Source organism: Anopheles marshallii, chromosome 3 (assembly GCF_943734725.1).
Source record: "Anopheles marshallii chromosome 3, idAnoMarsDA_429_01, whole genome shotgun sequence".
Classification (NCBI taxonomy): Eukaryota; Metazoa; Arthropoda; class Insecta; order Diptera; family Culicidae; genus Anopheles; species Anopheles marshallii.
Genome location: NC_071327.1, coordinates 7,689,857 through 7,711,689, shown reverse-complemented (window position 1 = coordinate 7,711,689; position 21,833 = coordinate 7,689,857). Strand labels below are relative to the sequence as shown.

The 21,833-nt window shown below is 43.5% G+C and overlaps 1 protein-coding gene across 1 annotated transcript in view; it reads right to left on the bottom strand.

The window, feature by feature from the left end:
- LOC128715355 (protein outspread) overlaps window positions 1–21,833 on the bottom strand; it is a 177,943-nt gene that overhangs the window by 48,680 nt on the left and 107,430 nt on the right. The window contains exon 3 of the mRNA XM_053810238.1: window positions 2,246–2,311. Coding sequence (XP_053666213.1) covers window positions 2,246–2,311 — 66 coding nt within the window. The remainder of the gene's footprint in view (window positions 1–2,245; window positions 2,312–21,833) is intronic.

The following is a 21,833-nucleotide window of genomic DNA, read 5'->3' as shown; positions in this document are numbered from 1 at the left end:
TATTATAAATTGCATGAGTCCCTGCAAATCAATGAAAAAAAAAAACCAACAACAACAAAGATTACATTCGGAGGGATCGCACAGGATTGCATCAATCCATTTTGGGAAAATATTTATATTCCCCTTGGTTTCGGGGAAGGTTTTCGGTAGGGGTTCCTTCAGGCACTTTGGTTGCTTATGTTTGCTGAGTGCAGTTTTTGGAGGCCAACAAACTGGGGTCCCGGGCAGTGAAGTGGCAATGGGGGACCCGGCCCCGGACAAGGCGCTAACCTTTCGCGCGGTATGCCACCTGTGGAGAGATTTTATTAAGAAGCATCACACCGCCCAACGGCAGGATGGAGCGATGCGATAGTAGTATCCATTTTATCTGCACATTTTATGGGGTGTCTCTTTTATTTCTTTACGAGCTTTGTTGGCTGATATCAGGCGGTGCTATGCGGTGTTGCATTGAGTTTCTTTTTTACGAATAAAATTGGTTGGGATCAGTTTTCTTTGCTATGCTACAGTCTCAGCATTGGATGCATTCGATTGCATGGGTATAATAAGATTTTTTTCATAGTGTTGAATCTCAAGGATTATGATGGGTCGGGATATTTGAAGGTTATCCAAAAAGGATTGTCCAATACGAATGTTAGCAGTACAGCAAAAAAAAAATCTCGGAAAATGAGCCCCGGAGTAGTTTATTGGCTCTGGCCGGAGAATCATCCTTGAGTAAGATTAATATCCTAAAGCAATCTGCTAGACGTTTCCACAGCAATATTCCATTAACCAATCGTAAAAAAATCGTTAGTTTCATCTTTAAAGACGACAGACATGGCAAAGGATAGACGGATTAATTCCAGAAATCTGACAAAATATTTTACCTTCAGAATTTACCAAGAAAAGCAAACATTTTAAAATATTTCAAGCATCATTCTCATTTCCAGACGGACGTAACATAACCTTCAGTGCCTTTTTGTGCACCCGGGAGGCAAATGTAAGACGAGCTGACATGTGATTCTAATCTTGAGCAGGTCGATTAAAATATTTGCGTGTTACTCTGTCTGAAGCGTACTGTAAAGAATGCAGATTTGTTTGTTTTTTTGCATCGCTAACATATTTAAACAGTGATCCGTGACATCTCCTGCTGGTAATGGTATTAAAATAACTCTCTGATAAAAAAAACTAGGAAGCTTAATGCAATTTCAAAATCATTTGGTAAAAAGTTGTAATTAATTCTTGTGTAGGATAAAGATTTTGCGAATAAACCATTTATGGTAGCATTCGGAAAGGTTTAATTGGCAAATCAACCAAAACTCAATGTTTGACGTTACGGGAATGTAAAAATTTAAATAACACAAAAACCCATTGCCAATATTGCGTTCATTACCGAAGGGTGAAAAAGACATGCCATTCAATTACGAACTTTATGTGAACCTGACGCGAACGCGAATCGAAACGTGAGCATATTTTGTTTAATTTTCACACACCTTTCCCTTAGCTCCCTTGGTTGGGACCCATCATTATGCGTTCTTAATGGGAGCTTTAGTTTATGTTTTTTCTCTCTTTCTCTCTTTTTTCGCGAATCGCAAAAGTATGTGTGACCATAAAAACAAAAAATTACAACGGCTGTTCTTAAGCACGTGTTTGAGCACTGAGAGACAAAAAGAAAAGCTGGAGCAGGAAAATAATTCCTCAAGCTTATTATTATTAATGCCTGAAATGTTCCGATCGTGTTCCTTTTCTGGAGAGGTTTAACATGGCTCGTAAAATGTAGCGAGCATGCGCGAGGCGAGGACATGGGATATGATCCGGACTTTAGCCACCTTCGGTAGTGCTAATTGACCATTGTGAAGTCACCTTCACACCGGCTGGGATAAAGTTTCCGTTGGCATGAGCATGTTTGACATAGGGGTTTTTTTTGGTAGTTTCTGTTGTTGAAATCGAGATTTAATGCTTAATGCTGATTTTTTCTTCAATTTTCTGGAGGTATTTAGCATCATTTCGATTGCCATACAAGCCGACAACATTTAATACCCTTAAAATGCATGGAAGACCTGTAAGACGCAGAATGATGAAGTTGATTTACTTGAAGATAGTTTGATTTTTTTTCGATTTTAGTCTTAACATTAAATGTACGTAGTAAGTGAGATAAAGTTTTTATTTTTACTATCTCACGTATCGCTATTGTAATATTCTTTTCAAGTATTTTTATTAAGTAAAATCTCACCATAACTCAATCCATCGATAATGCGTTTATACTTACATGTTCATCCACCGAATAAGTGAGCTCCCCGTCGTCGTACAGCACGAACCACCTTCGCTGCCATCGCTGTGAACGAGAAAGAACAGCAAAACACGACGGATAAGAAAATGTCCAAAGAATGCAAATTAATTACGTTAACCATAAACAAGCCGCAGTTGCAATAAATTTCCCCACTGACAACGAGACCGATGGGAGTGGCGGCAAACGTCCCGTGAGCGGTGCACACAGGGTGAAAGATAAGGATACTGCAATAGCTAAAGCCAGCCTCAAAGCCTTCCTCAATATGGAGAATAAAAATATTCACCAAAAACAAGACAGTTAACATCCATAATTGAAGGAGAAGGGTAATGTGTATGTTATGCCCTGGCCGGGAGAAATGAAAACATCATAAACGTCCATCCGTGCCGATCCGGGGCGAAGAAGAAGACTTAATGGACACATGAGTTGCACGGCACTGAGGGCAGTTGCCTGAGGGCGGGGGGTTGCGGTATGGTACTGTGAGATGAATTTACAGCAATGCAGCAACACTTATCCGAAAACGCTTTATTTGGCTGTGGAATGTCATTTATTGGCGTTATAAGTTATGAGCGAGCCAGTGTTTTGCCGAAAATGGATTTTCTGTTCCATTCGCATGCTGGCCAAATATTGAAGAAAGGTACTTCAAAGTGATGGTTCGCGTTGCGATAGCTATTGATGATAATGTTTGTTTGTTGCATTTTTTTTTGCACAATGCGTCATTAAGCAAGTAAAAACTCTTTTTTCCAGTCAGTTTGTCTTTTCAGGACAATAAAAATTGTAGTAAGAAACATCGCGTGAATCGTTTGGAAAGTCGAGTAAAATTCATCAAAGTATAGCTCGAATAGGCTTATAACACTTTTAGTCTTATTAAAAGAAGGTCGACAAGAGTTAAAGCGAAGGGCTTTAACATTGCAGTTGTATATTATCACCTTCGCTGGTATGTTCCGAACGGCTCGATAGTAAGCTCGGTGCCGGTGCAAGCAAGTCACATTCCTGCTCGCAAAAGGAATGAAACGGTTCGGCACCCTTTTTGGGCTTTACGTCCATAACTCGTCTTTCCACTCGTCTGATTTTTACCTCTACCTTTTGGGATGAACTGCTCCGCTGACGGCGAACCGTAAATATAGCATCATCGATGACCTACAACCGAGCAGAACAGGGCAAGAACGTCGTAGCGGTATGATAAAAAAAAATGGTAAGAAGAGTAATCTACCTCAAAATGGACAAGTGTCCTTCGCAGGGTCATGAAGGGATGCCATTGCGCATGGGCACGGTAAGTATAAACCTACATCTCATGCTCTGTGCGTCTTTGCTCACGTTGACCCACATGCCAGAGGGCACGGCCAGTTTCGGTAAACCTGATCGGTAAAGAATTATGCTGACAGTTTACCAGTTAATTCGTGAGTCGCCCCGAGCGCACGGAGCAGCGAATGAAGAATGGTGGCCAACGAGTTTAATGCATCTTTTCAAAATATACTCCTCAAAAAGGTTTCCCGGTGCAATGCACTTTTTTTTTATTTTCGAAACGGTTCTCCTTCACAATGTCTCTGTTATTAACCTGCTTCTGTCCCGATATCGGATACCGTTGCGAGTGGAAACGATTCATCATATTTTTGTTCGAGCTGAAAGGAATGCACTTTGCCGCATGAATAACGTCCCGTGCACCATGCACGTGTAGGGTTAAGCTCTCTCGCGCGGCCATTTCTCACACGGTTGCGGTGGTAGCACTATGTTTGTTTTAAGCTTCTGTGTTGATTGTTCTGGCTGGCAAATAAAACAAACGACTCATCAGGTCACCTTTTCGGGAGTGAAGCGACGAACCCGACGAAAAATAGGGGAAGACATCAAAAACAACAGTTAAGCAACAGTAGTAACATTTTCTAGCGCTGGTAGTGTTCCAGTTCCCCAAGGGCCGTGCGGTGTTTGTTGTGTTTAGTTGCCGTCTGTCCTAATCACCTTCCACCCCGCAACCCAACATCGCGCTGGTAAACGGAGAAGCGAAGCGTTCGGAATCGTCTATGGTTGGCGGGGCAGCAAATAGACAAATGGTCAGATTGGATTGAAAGAGTGATTACCACCGGAGGCGTGAGCAGAATAGTTAAAGTGTACATAAATTACAACCAAGCGGTCCTATCACATTCATGTATCCCTTCTTCTTCGCGCCTTTCTTTCCAGTGCGTGTGAGACTCATTCAACAGCGAAAGGGCTGCTGGTTGCAGCCGGTAAAATAAAATTCCCTTTACGATGCTGAACCACCTCATCGCTTAACCCCATCTTGCGCATTTTGTCGACTTGAATTCTTGAACCTCATTGCTACTGCCATCTCCGGCGCACCACCCCCGGAGGCAACTGGCGCAACATTGTTATTGTTTGGCCGTTGACTACAAGGTGTAATTCTCCACCAAGTAACAACAACCTTGCGTCGAGCGTTTGAATGAATGCCATGAATGGATTCAAAGGCGCCCTTCGAGTACTGTTTAATAGCGACGATCTTGTGTTAGCGTGGGAGTTTTAGGGAAAATCTGGCCCCGGTCCGTAAAAGGGTTCGCAACCAATTCCCGACCGAAAGACATAAAGTGGTTGTTGTTGGTTGGTTCGTTGCGTACCACCACCGTTTGCAAAAGCTGTTTGGGTGAAGATGTTAATTAAATTAAAAATGCAAACAATCTATAAAACGCGTAAGGGGAGTAAGATTGCATTCGAGCGATGGTGTTTGGAATGAGTGCGGCATGTACTTCGGGCGAATGGGTGAAGGTATGTGCAAATGAGCAGCAACGCCTTGCGAAAGCTGTTGGTAGGAAAATTCTATGATGAAAACGATGCCCGTTCTAGTGGGGTTTGATTAATGGGCGTTGGTTTAATTGTGGCTCAATTCAGTAGCTCTGGGGGTGGAAATTGTGCCAGCAGCAAGTGCAAGTGTCAGCAGATTTATCAGTGTTTATGTACGCTTATCGTAAACGTGCACCGATATATCGGTGTTTGTCTAACGGACAAGATCATCATAGGATAAGAGGCGGTTATAGAATCACAAAATAGCTGCAAGGTGAAATTATTATAATTCGAATGGTAATAACTTCGCAATCTCTTTCCGCCTCGCCGACGCATCTGAATAAGTTACTAGCAAGCAGTACAACGGATAGCTTCGAAAGGCGCATTTATTCTGCTACCAAGTAGTTAATGCTAATTAATTGTTGTTTCTTTCCTTCTCGTTTTAAGGAGTCAGCCCCAAGAACGCGACACAAACAAAATTGACGATGGGAAAACGTTACGATTGTTAATGCTCGGATTGGTAGCATTAAAAGTTTAATGGTTGTTCTTGATAAGATGCATTATTTATGGCTGCTTTGGGTGAACTTATTTATTATTCTACAGGTGTTTAACTGTTTTCCCCTATAGTTAATGTAGGAAAGCGTTTGCTAATGTTGTACCCCCGAGCAAAAGCCTCAAAAGGATTGTCAATTGTTTTCATTTCTCCGTACGGAACCGGTGCACCTGGGGAAACCTGCTGCCAAATCGGGAAGGATGTGAGAGCGGATCTATTGAATCTTATAATTAATTACCGTCACTTAATTTTAATCACTTAACCACACTGGCAATGCAAGAAAGCGAGCAGACGTGAAAGAAAAATTGTCCGATCCGGTTCCAAGCCCCTCCGGTTTGGGGTTGGGAAAGGAATATTCGATTCGATTGATCCGAGGCAACGTTGCCAACCGTTGGACAGCAACAAGTGCTCCCAGGTGACTTATAATCTGACCCACTATAAGTTATTGGTTTCGATTGATCCCTGTGACGTGCAGAGCTTCTCCTGCGGAAACCTTTTTGTTCATCGAACACTCCGCACGAAGCTTGAACTCCGCAAGCCGATTACAAACGGCTCGGTAAAGTTGTGACCAGGACAAAAGTCTTGGTCGCCTTTTTTTGCACTCTTTTGCACCAAACAGCGGGAAAGGTGATTAATTTGGCGCGTAACAACATGTTGGCATTGCGTTGGGGTTTAATTTTTTTCGGTGTGTTTTTTTTATGTGGTCTGCTCTTAGTGCTACTTGTTTTGTGCTACGCATGTAGGTACGCAGTTGGTGACATTTTCAACCCTCTTTATGTGCGCGGGCATCTCTTGCTTATACGTGCACGCATGAAGCCGCAGCATGGAGTGGAGATGATAATGGCCGCAACGGTGGCAAAAAATGCGTACAGATGGGCGTTGTCTCGGCCATTCCGAAGAGCCGCCATGATTTGTGTCGCCACGGAATGATCGATCGATTCGATCCCGATCGGTTGGCCTTCTGCACTGGCAGTTGTCGGTCACTGAAAGGGCACGGACATGCTCAGATGGAACACATCGGCAGTAAACGTTGCAGGTTGCTGGGATAAATGGTCCAATAAAGCGGTCATCGCTTTGGGAGGAGGCTTGAAGTGTGATCGGTACGAGGATCACGGGTGACAAATGGTTGTAGGACAGATAGTAGTTGAAATGGAGTGCTTGGAATTGTGTTGGTTAAAATGTATTTGTTTAAATAGAATAACAAAAAACTAATGTTTGTAATGTGAAAATTTCTTTGAATAATTGTGTTAGCAACAATTTATATGAAAATGATTAAGATGATAATAAGTCTCAACTGAGGAGCAAAACTAAAGTTTGAGAAGGATAGGATTATTTTTGAGGTATGTTAAAAAAATACTTGGTTATAAAAAACTACATACATCAAAAGATACATCAAAGACAACTCAGCAACTATCAAATTCTTCGAAACAAAATGTATTCTAAGACAAATATATATCCGAGTTCATAACAATTTCACTTTATAGCCAGATTTCTAAGACTCAATAAATTATATGGTTTCACTACTCTGGATCATTATTGGAGACCAGAACATAGTTCTGCATTCCAGGACAAGATAACTTAAGGTCTCTTTCAACGATAAGTATCTTAGTGAACTTCAGTGTCGCTTAAATGCTTCCGAAAATTTTATTAAAAATAAATTGATACTAATATAACTCCGAACTGGAAATGTCGTTTCTTCACGATAGCCACAATTTCAACCACCGGACACACCGGAATATTTCCTAAAAAAAACCCACTAACAACTGTTCGGGATGGTAATATTTTTGTTTTGCCAGAAAGAAAAATTCGCTTCGGTTCGGGAAGTTTGTGCGCTTTCGCTTTGATCCCGAGATTGTGTGTATTGCGATCGCACGCGTGAACGCAAATTTATCGCCTCGCATCAGCCAACGATGGCCACGCGAGAGAGTTATGCTTGCGCATAATTTTCTTCACCTTTTCAGGCAACCAGGCAACAGCCACCTAGCGTCTCATCCCTGCGGTATCTTGCCTAGTAGCCCGCGCAACTATCAGGAAGGACACATTTTACGCGGTTGATTTTGTGTCCGATTCTCACATGGAGTTTCGTAGCCTTTTCTGCCCTACCACAAGTCAGGCAGCATACAGGTAGGAACGAGCGAAACGCCATACCAACCAAACAAGTTGATCCATCGGTTGATTTCAAACCGGCCGGTCGCAAATTGGTGGTGGCGGGTTTTTGCTTCCCAAACTCTTGTCCCGTTGTCCTTGCCCTGGTGCGGGTATGGGGGGAGGGATAGGATGGGTTGGTGAGGTGTTGGGATGCGCCATCCTGCTTCGCGATTTGATGGTCGCCGTTGCGGATGATTGTTTTCCCGCGAGCATCGCTGCATCGTCCGCGATCGATGGCGAGATGGCAATTTGCATAAATTGGAGTGTCATTTGCCACTGCCACTGCGCTACCGCCGCCACGCTTGCGGGCTGCGTCTCGTGAACGTTTCGTGCGGCAAAACGCGGACCTCGTGAATGGGCGGCGTGGCGATCGTTGCTACCGTCGGCTGTACGGCCACCGCCTAACCGTAACGGGATTTTGAATTCGCCGCATTCGGTGAAACCATTCTTCCGTGTCTGTGGACCGAGGGATCGGTATGCCAATGGAAGAAGTCAAGATTTACCCCCGAGGCGTCTCGAGTACGTCCAATGGTTATTGATTCGTTGGGTTTGGGGTATTTTTTTGTATTGAAAGAAATTTTCAACAACCAGCCACGTTTAGTCCGATGAAAAGGTCGTCAGGTTAATTCGACAGCGTTCGGCCGACGGCTCCACGAAGTGAAGACGATCCAGTGCGAGATCTCCCACGACGTTCGGGATTGAAGGAAGCAGCCAAAGCTCCAAAACACTTCCCGACTGATGCCAGAATAAATAAACACGAACATGAACCGGGCCCTCACAATGGTACAACAAAGTATGCATTTTAAATGCAACGCCGGCTGCACCAAAATTGAAGAAGGAAGCACCATCAAGAACACGATCGAGGGCTCCAATTGTTGCGATGCGATGCGGGATGTCGAATCCTTATTATTATGGTGTGTTTTTTTGTGGTTTTGTTTTTAACAGACACAGGAAATCTCTGCACAATTGACAAGCTGCCCTGAATTCCAGTGCCAACCAAAGACGCTTGTGAGTAGAGGAGAAATGGAGGCTTTCCAAGAAGCAAGAAGACAAAAATTGCAGTACTTAATACAATGTAACACTTTGAGCATCAACTCCGCCAACAGCGACGATGATCGTTATCTTTCATCTTCGGCTTGCGTTAGGATTACAATTATAGTGTCATTTGGTGCATTTTCCCTTTGGTTTGCGTGATTTTGATTCTTTACATTTCTTTTAGTATTCATTCTTGGTGTACATGGCATTTGGCCGTTGTATTCTCGTTTTGATGATTCTGAAATATAATTTGGCTGGTTTTATGTCGGTTTGCGAGTACAGTAAATCGCATTTTCTGGGTAATGGCTGTAATTATTAGCTCAGCACAGTTTTAATGCGTGGTTTATACTATGCTTACGTCTACAAATATGCAATACAAGCCGCCACTAATGATGAAATTGAAATTGTACTCGAAAGTATGTCCCAACTACGAGTTTTATATTTTATGCGCTGATCAATCCCGATGAAACTGTTTTCGTCATCATTAGAAAACTAAAAAGGAAAGTATCCAAAGTAAAAAGTAAAGTATCCAACTTTTTAAAAAAAATGATTCGTATGACAAAAGAGAAAAAATACGTTGATTAAGTGAGAATTGTGTCGCAAATAAAGATCAAGCAAACTGACTGTTCTTTAATTGTAAAAATTGGCTTTCTCGTAAAAAGATTGTTCTGAAGTGTTGTGAAAATGTTTTGAAATTACTTACAGTTGGTATAAATTAAATTTTGGCAAAGAATCCCATAAAGTAGGTAAATAATCCGTAGTACAATCTTGAGCTTATATTTTGTATAATGAGAATTTCAAAAGGAAGGGCAATTAATATGAATTAATATGAAGAAAATATGAATTTCCTTTAAAACGTGTAGCCGTTAATATTCTTCAATTTTATTGTGAAGAAAGGTTTTTAGTGTCCTCGTCCCAATTTCCTGCTGGCGTTTTTTCTCCATACACCTTATGTCACAATTAAAACCACAGTTTAAAGCAAACCCTGCAAAATACCCGATGTAAAAGGAATAAAATCATCTCCCGGGTAGAAAAGAAAAATACCAATTGCTGTCGTTTTGTACAAACATAAAATCCCTTCCAGCGCATCCACAAATATCACGCACCGTTTTGTGCAATTTATGTTTATTGTTTTCGGCACGTCATGTGTTGCGACACCGGGTCTAGTGGATTTTGGGGCAAAACAGATGAGAAGCATCGAAAGAAGAAGGGCTGAAGGATTTTTATTCACTCGGGCGAATGATTTATGCTACCTCTCGTTGTACTTATTTGTTATTCGGTGGAGCCATAAAAGCGCTCATGCACGGAACAAAGAGTACCCAATTTAATAATTAAAGAAAAAATAATTAACAGTACTAATTGATGCCGATTCAGTGAAGCATCTATCATTTTGTCCCCCAATAAAGCTGGACACGATTCAAGCTCAGAAAAGCTTTATTTATATAAAACAGTCGAAAACGGAACCAAAGGACACAGTTCAAAAAGGTGCAACAAATGTAATGCTGGGTGTAGTACCCAAAAAACACACGTCTCTTATGAAATTTAACCGCCAGGACGATTTGTTAGCGTTTCAATGGTACCCCGAAAAATGCGCTGGAGACCGAAACGATCGTTGCCAATTTGCTGCTCCGTGCATTGCTTGCGTTGTAATATCAGGTGTAATCGTGAAAGTGACCCCCGCCGTGGGGCAATTGGTAATTATTTTAATTTCCATCCATGTCACGGGATTCCCGGCCAAAATGGCATCTGCTTTTTGTACAGTGCCGAATGATTTGGGGATTATTCAAATTTCAGCCTCCCAAAAAACCACACCCAGGAAAAGAACACCACAAAAACGGCGGTTCGCCCAACATGGTACAAATTGAAAGAAACCAACTGAAACGTCTTTTCGGCCGACAAGTGGCCATTAACGAATGTAAGTGCTGTTGGGGATGGGTTGGGCACTCTTTTGCCCGTAATGGCCCTTGGTTTCATGCCGCTCAGTGAGGGGGGTAAAAAGATGATACCGTGTTTGATATTTATTTGTCACGCTTAAACATCCGAGTGGCAGAAATCTTCCCGCCTGTTGACACTACCCTGTGAAGCTGTGGTGTCTTTTGCATAATACTTCGTTCGAGCAAAGCTTGTGACAGGTACCGAACCTCCCGAGAAGGGTACTAATCGTTCGGCCATCGTTGAAAAGCGTTGGAAATGGCCCCAGCAATGGTTCACTTTAATTGCAAGGTTCATGCGTTGCGTACGTACGCGCGGACACTCGAAACAAATCACGCACCCATCTCGCGAGCAAAATGTCTTGCGGCGTCCAGAAACCGTGACGACGGAAGTCAACAAACTCTCCGAATTGAGCGGTTCACAATCATTGGTACACTGGGGTGTGATTGCATAATTGAGGGTTTTTGTGCGCACAGGTTTGTCCTCTTGCCGACAAGAGCCGGTATAGGTTGAAACCAGTAGTGTGTTGGGCTTGCATTTTGGAAGAGCTCCAAAGTTGACGGCGCTTTGTCCGAGGGGCGGGCCGTAACAAACAAAACCGGAATATGTCTTTTGGTCGTCGAGAGTTCAAACCCATCGTATTGATCTTGGTGTGGGGGGAAAAATAGGATGTAGAAACCGTACGAGCAAGGCTGGAAGATAGCTCCAACAACAACGCTTATCAGCACCTAAGCATCGGTTCAGTGGAACGGCGGGAAGAAGATCCAGCATCTGCAGCGCAAACATCTTCCCCAACGGTATCCCGGAACACTGGGTTCCGGGGTTCCGCCACCGGTGAATGGAAGATGCCGTCCGGTGGAGTCGGTGACGGAAAAATGTAGCCAAACCTGTCAGCATCAGGTGACCGTGCGCATAAAAAGCCGCAAGATACGGCCAGAAGATCGTGCACGGGGATCTTCCCTTTTTTCCGACCCAATATAAGAAGGTTTCGAGAGGAAAAAATGCTCAGATAAAGATGGAGCGGTTCGGAACTTCACCGTTACACACACACACACACACACACATACAGGCGCTAGACACTAGTCTAGATGATGTTGTACATGGGAAACGGGAAAGCAGATAGAAAACATCCACACCAAACAAGACCACATCAACAAACATCCGGAGTTGTTGGTTGGGACTGACCAGACGGTGGATAAAACTGATGTCCAGCTATGGGTAAAAACAATGTGGGTACATCCGAGCATTAAACCACCTTCCAGATTGTTGTAGCGTTTGCCATGCTTGCGGAAGATTTGGTCTTGCAGGGAGTTCCAAAATCTTCACGCGCATTTACCGCTATTACATCAACGAAAGTATCTTCCAGATCCTCCATGTTGCTGGTCAAAGCCAAAGCGCATCACGAAGGAGGGACTCCAAAGGAAGCGGAAGGAACAGGTCGACGGCATAGGGCCAAACCAATCGTAAACCGGTCAAACGGTTGATGGGTAGCCAGCGATAGGAGACAAAAATCAAGAAAATCAATTTTCCATTTGGAATGGAGAGTAGCAAAGAACGGCGTTGAGAATGTAAATGAAAAACCTTACCTTCGATGAAGGTTTCGATAGGCTTTGAATGTTGGGAGGGTCCGACGCTGGCTATCTTGTTTGGTTCCGGGTTTGGTGGATGGATACCATTCCCGATTGGAATGCATTGGAACTCCCAGGGAAGATACTAGCCGCCACTGGGTGCAGATAAATGCTCCAACAGTCGGAAACATGGCATGTTCTCGAGCTCGTTCGTGTGTGTGTGCATGTTTGTTGTGCAACATAGGAATAAAATAAATCAACCCCCTCAAGGGCAGGTGAATTCAATTTAAAGCTCAGTTAGCTACGGACACCTTGGAAGATCCTCTCCAGAAGACTGTCCACTGTGCTCCACGCTCGCTGACGACCTCGGGGAAGTAGTGCTGCACTGTATGTTTTTGTGTTCCACTGTACCGGTTTTTCGGGGTAAGCTTCAAGATGTATAGCGAACGTCAAACATCTGGCTCCCTTCCCAGAGTGTTCCACCGAGGTACTTCATACGCCAAGCCATTTCCCAATGGGAAAGCGACGCTTGCGCAACAGGTTTCGAGCGCATAATCTGGTGGCATTCATCTAGGCGCGAAGCAAACGGCCATGGAGGCAGCAGGCGGAGGCTAAACGTTGCCTTTTTTCTCCCTCTCCCATACTTCTGGTTAGAGCCTTCTGGTGCTGCAAGACAGAATTCACGTCGTAAATACGCATTCCTAATCGGTTATGTGCGGACCGGGCGGCCGCATTCGGGAGAAGATCGGTATGGACGTGGCGTGTTTTGTGCGCTCGTATCGGAGATGGACTACTTTCCAGGGCAGAATGGATCGTCTTGCGTTGGCTTGGTGGCTAGAACGTGGAATGCATGTCAATACAGCTACCTCCCATTTTTAACCGCCACGGAGTAGAAGGAAACTGGAGACGGTTATGGCAGCCCGGTGGGGTAGAGCAGAAACAACTCCCAATTCCAACGCAACGTGATATGGCCAGGAATGGTGATTGTTTATTTTTTGAACAAATATTTAAATTTCAAAACACTCACTTGTTTGCGGGTTCCGTTATTAATAATAAATTAATGTGAAAACGAAATAAAAAATGTTGACGGTTCATCAATTATGTGGTCAAAATATCACCCCGGACATTATTGCGCCCTGTTTGGAAGGGTTCCATCCAAAACATTGGACCACCGTTAAGAGTAATGTTTATTTCATATCCAGCCTTTTTTTTGTCATTCATTTTTCAAAGCTTAAATTAACGATTGTTCAATAAAAATGACACATTGAAAATTTCCACTACGCCAAAACATGGCGATGGCACACAGGCAAAAAAATCAGAACCACACCCCGAAAAAAGAAGTTCGAAGCTGTGTGTGTTTTTTTTTGGCACAAACGCTAAAATTGGCCTCACCGCAAACGAAAAATAAAGAAATAAGAATGCAAACGACAAACGACGACTCATCATTATCTTATTCGCGGATGCCTTCCAGCATGCTGGGCAGGACTAAACGTTCCTTCACCGTGTCGTGAACGTGAACCCTATTGTTATGTGCCAGTGGGGATCGGAATACTGTCAGAGAGTCGTGGACAGTAAGGATGCACCCGAAAGCGCAAAGGGGAAAAAGGCCCCATTCGAAGCACAACACCGAGTGTTGGAATTCAATTTGCTTTCTGCAAATGCTGGAAGAATTGAGAGAAAAGGAAACATATTTGGTAGGCAAGCTTTGTGTTGGTGTATTGAAATGTCGGTGAAATGTTGCGTCCTGCGTTTGGGGAGGTCAACAAAATTTAAAGGCGTTTTGCGATGGAACACGGGCGGTTACGGAACAAATTGATCGTCGTTCGAAGAAACGCGGCAAGGAGATACCGGAGTACATAAAAAAATCAGAATACCTTGAAGGTGGGAAGGTTGTGGTTGGTTGTTTGGAGGTAACGCAATCCGATACCCGCCAAAAAACTCGTAACCGGCGGAACAATAATTGCATTCAAGCCGGGAATAATGATAAACAAAACCAGAGGGTCGGGTTAGAAGAAGGAACGGTGAAAGGGGAAAAGAGATTTTTTATAAGTGTTTGAAATATTTCCATTTTTTTGCCACGGGTAATCGGTTTCCATTCGCAAACAAGGATTCCCATTCTATGTTTATCACCGAGTTATTAATCTTCAGAACGTTATATCGAGTCAGAACGTTGGAAATCGAACCAAAAATGACTGTGGTTATACAAACCACAGCCTTCGATGGTGTTGAAAAATTGTCGATGACGGTATTATTGGCAAAATGGTTAAGGGTTGAGTTCAAATGGTCAAACTTATCCCTCCTAAGCTATAAAAAGCGGCCGATGATGAATGTTTGTTTCGTGCCGGGGTGAATTTATATGAGAACAATTTATAGGAGAAATATAATTGAATGTTGCATAATTTATGGTTATGAAAAATTGTTTAACTAATTTTACTGTAATATTGTGCATTCATAAAAAAAAATACAACACAAACACCAAAATTTCCATGCTTTTAGATTAAAAAAAAAAACATCCAAGTTCAGTGTTGTTCTTAACGTGGAGCTGATGGCTGATGTTCACCAGATGACGACTATGTTCCCTAGCAAATGAGGAATATATCAAAGATATCGAAACTACCAAATCGCGATATTGGTAATGGAAATTTGTATTTTTACTCATTCTAGCACCGCTGGTTGGGGAGGTTCGGTGTTGTATTGGTAGCGACACTGGTCTCCACACGACAGGACCGTTCCAGTATCCTTAAATTTTATTGGAAAATGCATATTATAATCACATTAATAATTTTGTAGTGATTAAAATTTTCATATTGATAACAGAAAGATTTTAAAGAAATTTAAAATACAACTTTCCAACACGTATTGGGTCCTTTTGGAGAAAGCTTTTTGAAAGCTGCCATATTCAGGATAACCATTGCCTAAAGGACGATCGACGAAATCAAGATAAAATGAAGTCATCCGAAACAGACAAGCCCAAGCAGAAGATTTCACCGGACCACCGAAGTTTTATTCACCTGGAGTGGCAAAGACGAAAAAAAAAAATCCAGCTAGGGGAAACCACGCGGGTTAGCACTCGAGAGTCCATAAAATTCCGTTAACTACGACGGTGCCGTAAATTTAAGTCTGATTTATTGGGCACCGAAAGATAAATTGCGACGACCAGGCACGACCCAACCGGGACGCACAGGTCCAGCCAGGCGATGAAGGAAGTTATATAACTTTCCGACACCCATCAACCTGTCGGTGGTGTTAGCGTTTTGCTGATCCAGTTGAAACGATACCGGTGTCATATTTAAATTAAGCCGCACGCTTGCTTTCCATGCACGGGCAAAGGGGACGGGAATGGGTCGAAATTCCACCCTGAGTACCAATTAAATGAGCATCATTCGCATTGAGGATGCGAATGATGGTATGATTTGCCATCTTAATGATGAAGATGAAGCGAACTTTCAAGCTTCTGAGCTGGGTGTTTTGTGAATACTTTTGAATCGAGTTGTTGATGATAGTTTCCTGCAAGACATTTTGTTATACGGAAAAGAAAATAGTACATTGATTGGTGGTTGGAATCTATTTTTTAAATTCCATTAAAGGTTTATAACTGTCCCGTTAGCTGCCGCGTCAGGGAAACAACTCTTCCAGTGATCGTTTTTTTTGCAAGTCTCCATTTTTAAAGAGTTGCCCATACCACTGTTGTACAAAAGAAGCAATACTCCAGGACTACTTAGTTGTTCATGCTTTTAAGCGAACAAAAACGAAGCAGTATCGAATCCTATTCCATTAGCGCGATGAACGCGATGAGAATGCCTTTCTGGCGCTACATTATCCAATTCTTACCGCGGGCAGAACGCGTTCTTGGCTTTATCAAAGTTCGAACACATTTCATCTCCACTGTTGTGCCACCCAGCCACACCGAACCAGCAACAAAAATCACAATCTTCACTTTTCACTCGTGCCGAATGAAATGGAAAGATTAATTGAGCGCGATTTTCCACCGCAGTAAGCTCGTCTATACACGCCTTTCTACATGTGATCGAGACCGGGCAGCGTGGTATCACTTTCGATCGATCAATTTCCGTTTGGGCCGTTTGTAAGCAGAGCAGTGCCGCTTTCCTTTCCTATCAAACGGGATCAAAACGGGATCGAGTGGATGACCGGTGTGAGTGGCTCAATACGCGCCGCCCGGACGACTTCGGTCACTGACCACAAGCTGGCGGACAAATTGCCCGGTCATTCTAGCCTGAGCCTCATTCGCGCCTCATTCTGCGGATGAGCGAAGTGTGAAATTTCTTTTCTAAGCTACGATTCCATTGCCCTTCGATAAAGAGAAAAAAAATGGTGGAGGAAGAATTGGAAGGGAGAGCCAAGAAGAACATTTTTTCGCAGATTCAACAATGGGAGCCCAATTTTGTGCAATAAAACGCCATGTTTCGAAGGAAAAATCACTGCCGGGAAGATGTGGGGTGGTTTTTTTTTCGCTGTTCATTCAATCTTTTGCACCACCAGCATCACTTTGGAGCTGTCATTTTTTCAGAGTTTCGGGGCGAAAAATCGAAAGTTCATCCAACTTTCAGCAACCCGTTCAGGCTGAAGTTCAATGATCGGACGGATTTAGAAGGTGTGAAAATATGTTTTTATTACCTCGCTCCGGTGAAAATTCGCAACAAATTCTAATGAAAGTGTGTTCTTCTGCAGGTGAAAAGCAACGGAAGCTATCAATCGCACAAAAAATAAACATGCGATTGATTTTTTTTTCGTTAAACCGATCATCATACCAAAAAAAACAAAAAAAAAACAATTTGCATGACCATAAAATGTTTGTTCTAGGCATTTTGCAAAACATACCCATCGTAGGAGCATTGATTGAAATGTTTTTGCACAATGCTATCGAAATATTGTGTCGTAATTTTGTTCACCGTGTGAAAAATGTTTTCGCAAGAAGAGAATGAGAGTTGCAATAGATGAAAAATTAGCACTTTGTCGCTGGAGGAATAAAAATTGCAAAAAAATGTTGAAACCCAATGGCAACTGAGACAAAAACAAAGCACAATAAAAGAAAAAAACGAACCGAATGCTCCTTCTGTAACGAAGTGAACTAAAACACCACTTAATGTAGCAACACATAAAATGAAATATAATTAGCATATCAACGACAGGTACCATTTTTAACAAAGACAACAACCAGATGACATTAGCTAATTAGAACATATTCAACACAGATGAACCTGCAATCGATCAATGTACCTCCACATTGCAATAGAAACATGTACTAGGCGTGTACACCCGTGGTCAAAAAGGAAGCACACTGATGCATAAGCACACATCCGTAGCTTCCCGAACCGGTTCGGTACCAAACTGCTGCCTGGTGCCTGGTGGCAGCACCGGCAAACATTTCCGCATCAAGTGCGCCAACGGTCGGTACATGCGGTGCAACGATCGCAGAGAACATGTCTTCCTACCTGTATCCTATCCGACGACCGAGTCGTACGACGCACTTTCGGTACGCAAGCATACGGCGCAACAGCAAACATCAACAAAAAGAAGGAAGACCGTTGACAATTTTAATTGCATCTAAATTTAGTTCCCATCCCAGTGCGGAACGGTGGGAACTGGGTGCGTCGCAGCAGTCAACACAGCTCCCCGCGCCCGGGTTTGGCACGTGCATTAGAAGGGTGGGTTTTAATTAAATTTTCTCCTCTTTACGAGCAAGATAAATTTCTCTTTTTTATTGAAGCGAGGTGATATCCCGGTGGCGTGTGGCAGGTTTTTTTTGTGTGTTGTTGTTTCGCTAGCTCGCGAATGTAGCTTTGCGATATGTTGCCGATAGAGTGACCTCACCCGCTTCGGCTCTTCAGCCCCGGGTAAAGGGTAAAGAGTACCGCTACTTAGCGCCGGCGATGGATTTTATTTTATCTGTTGGAGGATTTTATGCGCTACGAGTGATTGGAGATCGAGCGGAGAGCACTGTAGGCAAGTGGGGCTGGGGTTGAGCATTTGCCTTCCCCTGTCCCTGAGCATACCGGTGTCGGGGGATGAATTAGAGGATAGAGGATTATCGAAGCTTAGAACAGACCGATGGCACCGATCGCAGCGATCATACACTCGCACACATGGGTTGGATAATTTGCCGAAAGGAAATCTGAAACCAGCACTTGCCCGAATCGTACCGGCCAGTATTGCCGGTTTGGCCGTGTCGATTTCCGATTGTTGGGGTGTGCCCAACCTAACGGCCTGTTCCCCGCGAGCACATTTACCTAAGCATTGGAACGCATTTAAACGGTTAAACGCTCCCGCTTCGCTTAAGAACGAAATTTGCGGCTCGGTACGGTTATGTTGCTCATGCGTGTGGGACGATAGTACGTTGTGCTCTAGCGGACGTTGTGAGATGAAGCGCGGAGGCCAGTTTACGTTTCGTTCATTCTTGTGTCTGCACGGTTTTGACCCACGAAATCACGCTTGCTCATAAAAGCTTACCTGTGAAAGAGAAGAGAAAAAGACACAAAACCGATCGTAAGAATCGTAAGAATGGAAACACGAATGTATAACGAAACGGAAAGAAGACACAAAAAATGCGCCCCGTCGGTGTTAATTGAAAAGTGCTTTTCGTTTTAAAACGATAAAATAATGATGCTGCGAATTAAAAGTGCGGCCCTGGAACACGCCGGTAGGAAATTAAACAACGCGCGCACGCGGTGCGAGCATTATCGGTGCGGTACTTTGTCGGATTATGAAGGAATGTGGTTGAGGGAGATGAAGTTTGAGGGCGGTATGGAGGAAAAAGATGATGTTTAAGGTGTATTAATTTCATTTAACCATTTTCTAGGTTAGCTAGCGTATTATGACGAGAGAAAATCGAACAGAGTAAAACGAAGCAACAAATCGCCATTAAACGATGATAGGCTTATGTATTGAAACGAAGCCAGAGCGATCGGTATTTTTTGTAACTATTTTAAAAGAAAAACAAAATTCAATGCTCCATTTAAGCATTTTGACCCAGAACCCATAAGCGTTCGTTTAACGGCAAATGTAAACAAAAACGTTACTTTCAACCGCACTCATAAACATAACGTAATAACGTTCAACGCTTCACCAATGTCCTTCAAAGCTCACGTTCGAAATCGTTTTTCCTTGTTTTTTTGCGTTTTTGTCTCTAACGTAGCAGTAGCACTGCACCGTTTGTTGACATAACTCTTCACGGTAAGACGTAAGTTCTTGTTGCGAGCGGAAAGAACACGAGAGCAAACCTACGACCGAGCTCCAGCTGGTGGCAAAACCGCACTAACGAACCAACCATCAGCCAAAGTGTCGTGACAAACTTCACAGCAAATCAGTTCGATTTGAAGGATGTTTTTGTTGTTGTTGTTGTGTTGCTGTTGCCATAAAAAAACAGTGCCACGGTAGCATAAGACAGAAACCTCCCGGTGATGCGGGACCACAAAATGGTTGGCCGGGCGGAAGAACAAGTGTGAAACAATTCCTTGCAGACACAATTGACATTTTCGTGCAATTTAGATTTAGTGATCAACGGGGTGTGAGAGAGTTGATCCACTCCGTACATAGTTTCTGCACCGAGTGTTTGAAGGTTCGTCGCTTGCTGTCACTTTTTGTCTTTTGTTTTGTTTTATAGTGCTTAAAACAGGGGACGCGAGAAAAAAAAACCAGCAACACAACAAAAAAGTTGCTCACCAATCGGATCCAAACCAAGCTCCCGGTGATGATTCCACGCCGTTTGTGCTCGTGTTCTCCACTACGTTATGCCCTTTTTTTTATTCACCTCCAGGCAAGGGTTTGTGGGTAAGTAGTGGAGTGAAAGATTCCTCGAGGTGCAGTTCGTGCACGATCTGGTGAAGATTTAACGAGATGATCCAGATCGATTGATCGAATCGTTCCGATCGGAGGTGATATTCGCGGCCTAGGACATGATTATCGCAATAGTACCCCTCGTTGCCTGCAGGCCTGCTTCTTCGCCCGGCTCAGTCTTCCCCAACCCAGGACCGTCTACTTAGAGCTGTCTTATTAGCTGAGCCGGTTGTTGGTTGTTGGTTTTTTTTTGTCGAGCGACCGATCAGCACCGATACCGTGTGTATTGCAGCAAACACGTAAGGCAACCAACATGCGAAAGAAGATGTTCTCGCACCGGGCGCTGACAAACGATGGATGAGCGAAACGCGAAGGTTGTCACGTTCGTGTGACTGTGACATTTTTATGAACCGTTCACCTTCCGGCGTGCCGTGGTACGGTTGGGCATTGTTTTACTTTTTATTATGTTGATGTTTTCTACGAGCCTCCATCTGCTGTAAAATACTGGCAGCGTCGTTAGATTCGCAAAAAGAAACAAGGTTTTGGTGGTTATGGGATTTTAAGAGGCTGGTTTGTTTGCTAGAGGCCGACACATGGTTGTTGCGCAATGGTAATGTACAATGGTGTACGTTTTATCAATGGATTATTATTTTTTGCTCCAACCAAATAGTTGTGTTTCGCATGTCCAAATAAACATAAAAGTATAAAAACGCTTAATGCCCTTAACAGGACCCATCAGGAATCGGGAAGTATTGAAGACCTTTAAGGGAAGTATTCCATAAAAGGAACCACTGTCTCTTTAACGTAACAACAGGTATTACGCAGGCCGGCGAGTAAATTCATAAGGAAGCGATATTGCATCATTTCTTCGAACATTGCTATAAACGGTGTAAAATCGATACGATTCACTTTCCCAATCAAACAGCACCATCGGCGGGAGAAAGTTCTCCACTGTCATCAACCCTGCTGGCTAAATGACCAAACGGCTTGGACAGACGGTTGATCGACGGAATCCTACGTGTGTCTACAGCCAGTGTTTAGCTAGTAGGTTGTGCTATTGATAAAAAATCACCCACAAACTATCTCTCACACTTTTCCTTTTGCAACGGAAGCCGAATATGGATAGGGGAAGGAAAGAAACTGTATGAATCTCGTCCAAGTCCATAACTATTCCGCTCCACGATGGGACGTTAAACGATAGTGCCAACAACAGTACAGCTTCCGTCTACGCACCATCCGCGCGTATATGGGAGTCAAAAAGCGTCACTTTATTGCTTCCCGTATACACACCCTGTTGATCCGGTCTCCACCGATGTTGATCGGTACCGCGTCAATAGGAGACGTAGCTGAACCTCTTGTGCTGGCAGCGATGGTTAGTGTGGATTTTATTTTTTCAACCACCCCCCTTTGATGGCGTTTCATTATCGGTGAAAAATAATAACGATAATTGCTGTGTATGACAGCGGGACGCACAATTTTATTGGCTGTGCGGAAGCTGTTGCCGCACCTCACATTCGGGGGTTCGTCGCTTTGACAGGCTAGTGCAGTCGTTGTTGTTGCGCACACATCAGGAAATGAACTGCTACGGATGAAAAGTAAACAAGCTTCGATCGTGTCAGGAAAGGATCTAAATCCACTGGTCGGGCGCGCTTGATGTAACCTGTCCCGAAGCGGTGATGATTAAAAGATGAAAGATGTAATAAAACCTGTCACGGCGGCATAAAATGCCGCAGCGTTCGTGCCAACGCGGCCTGGACGGTCCGGCGGAGAC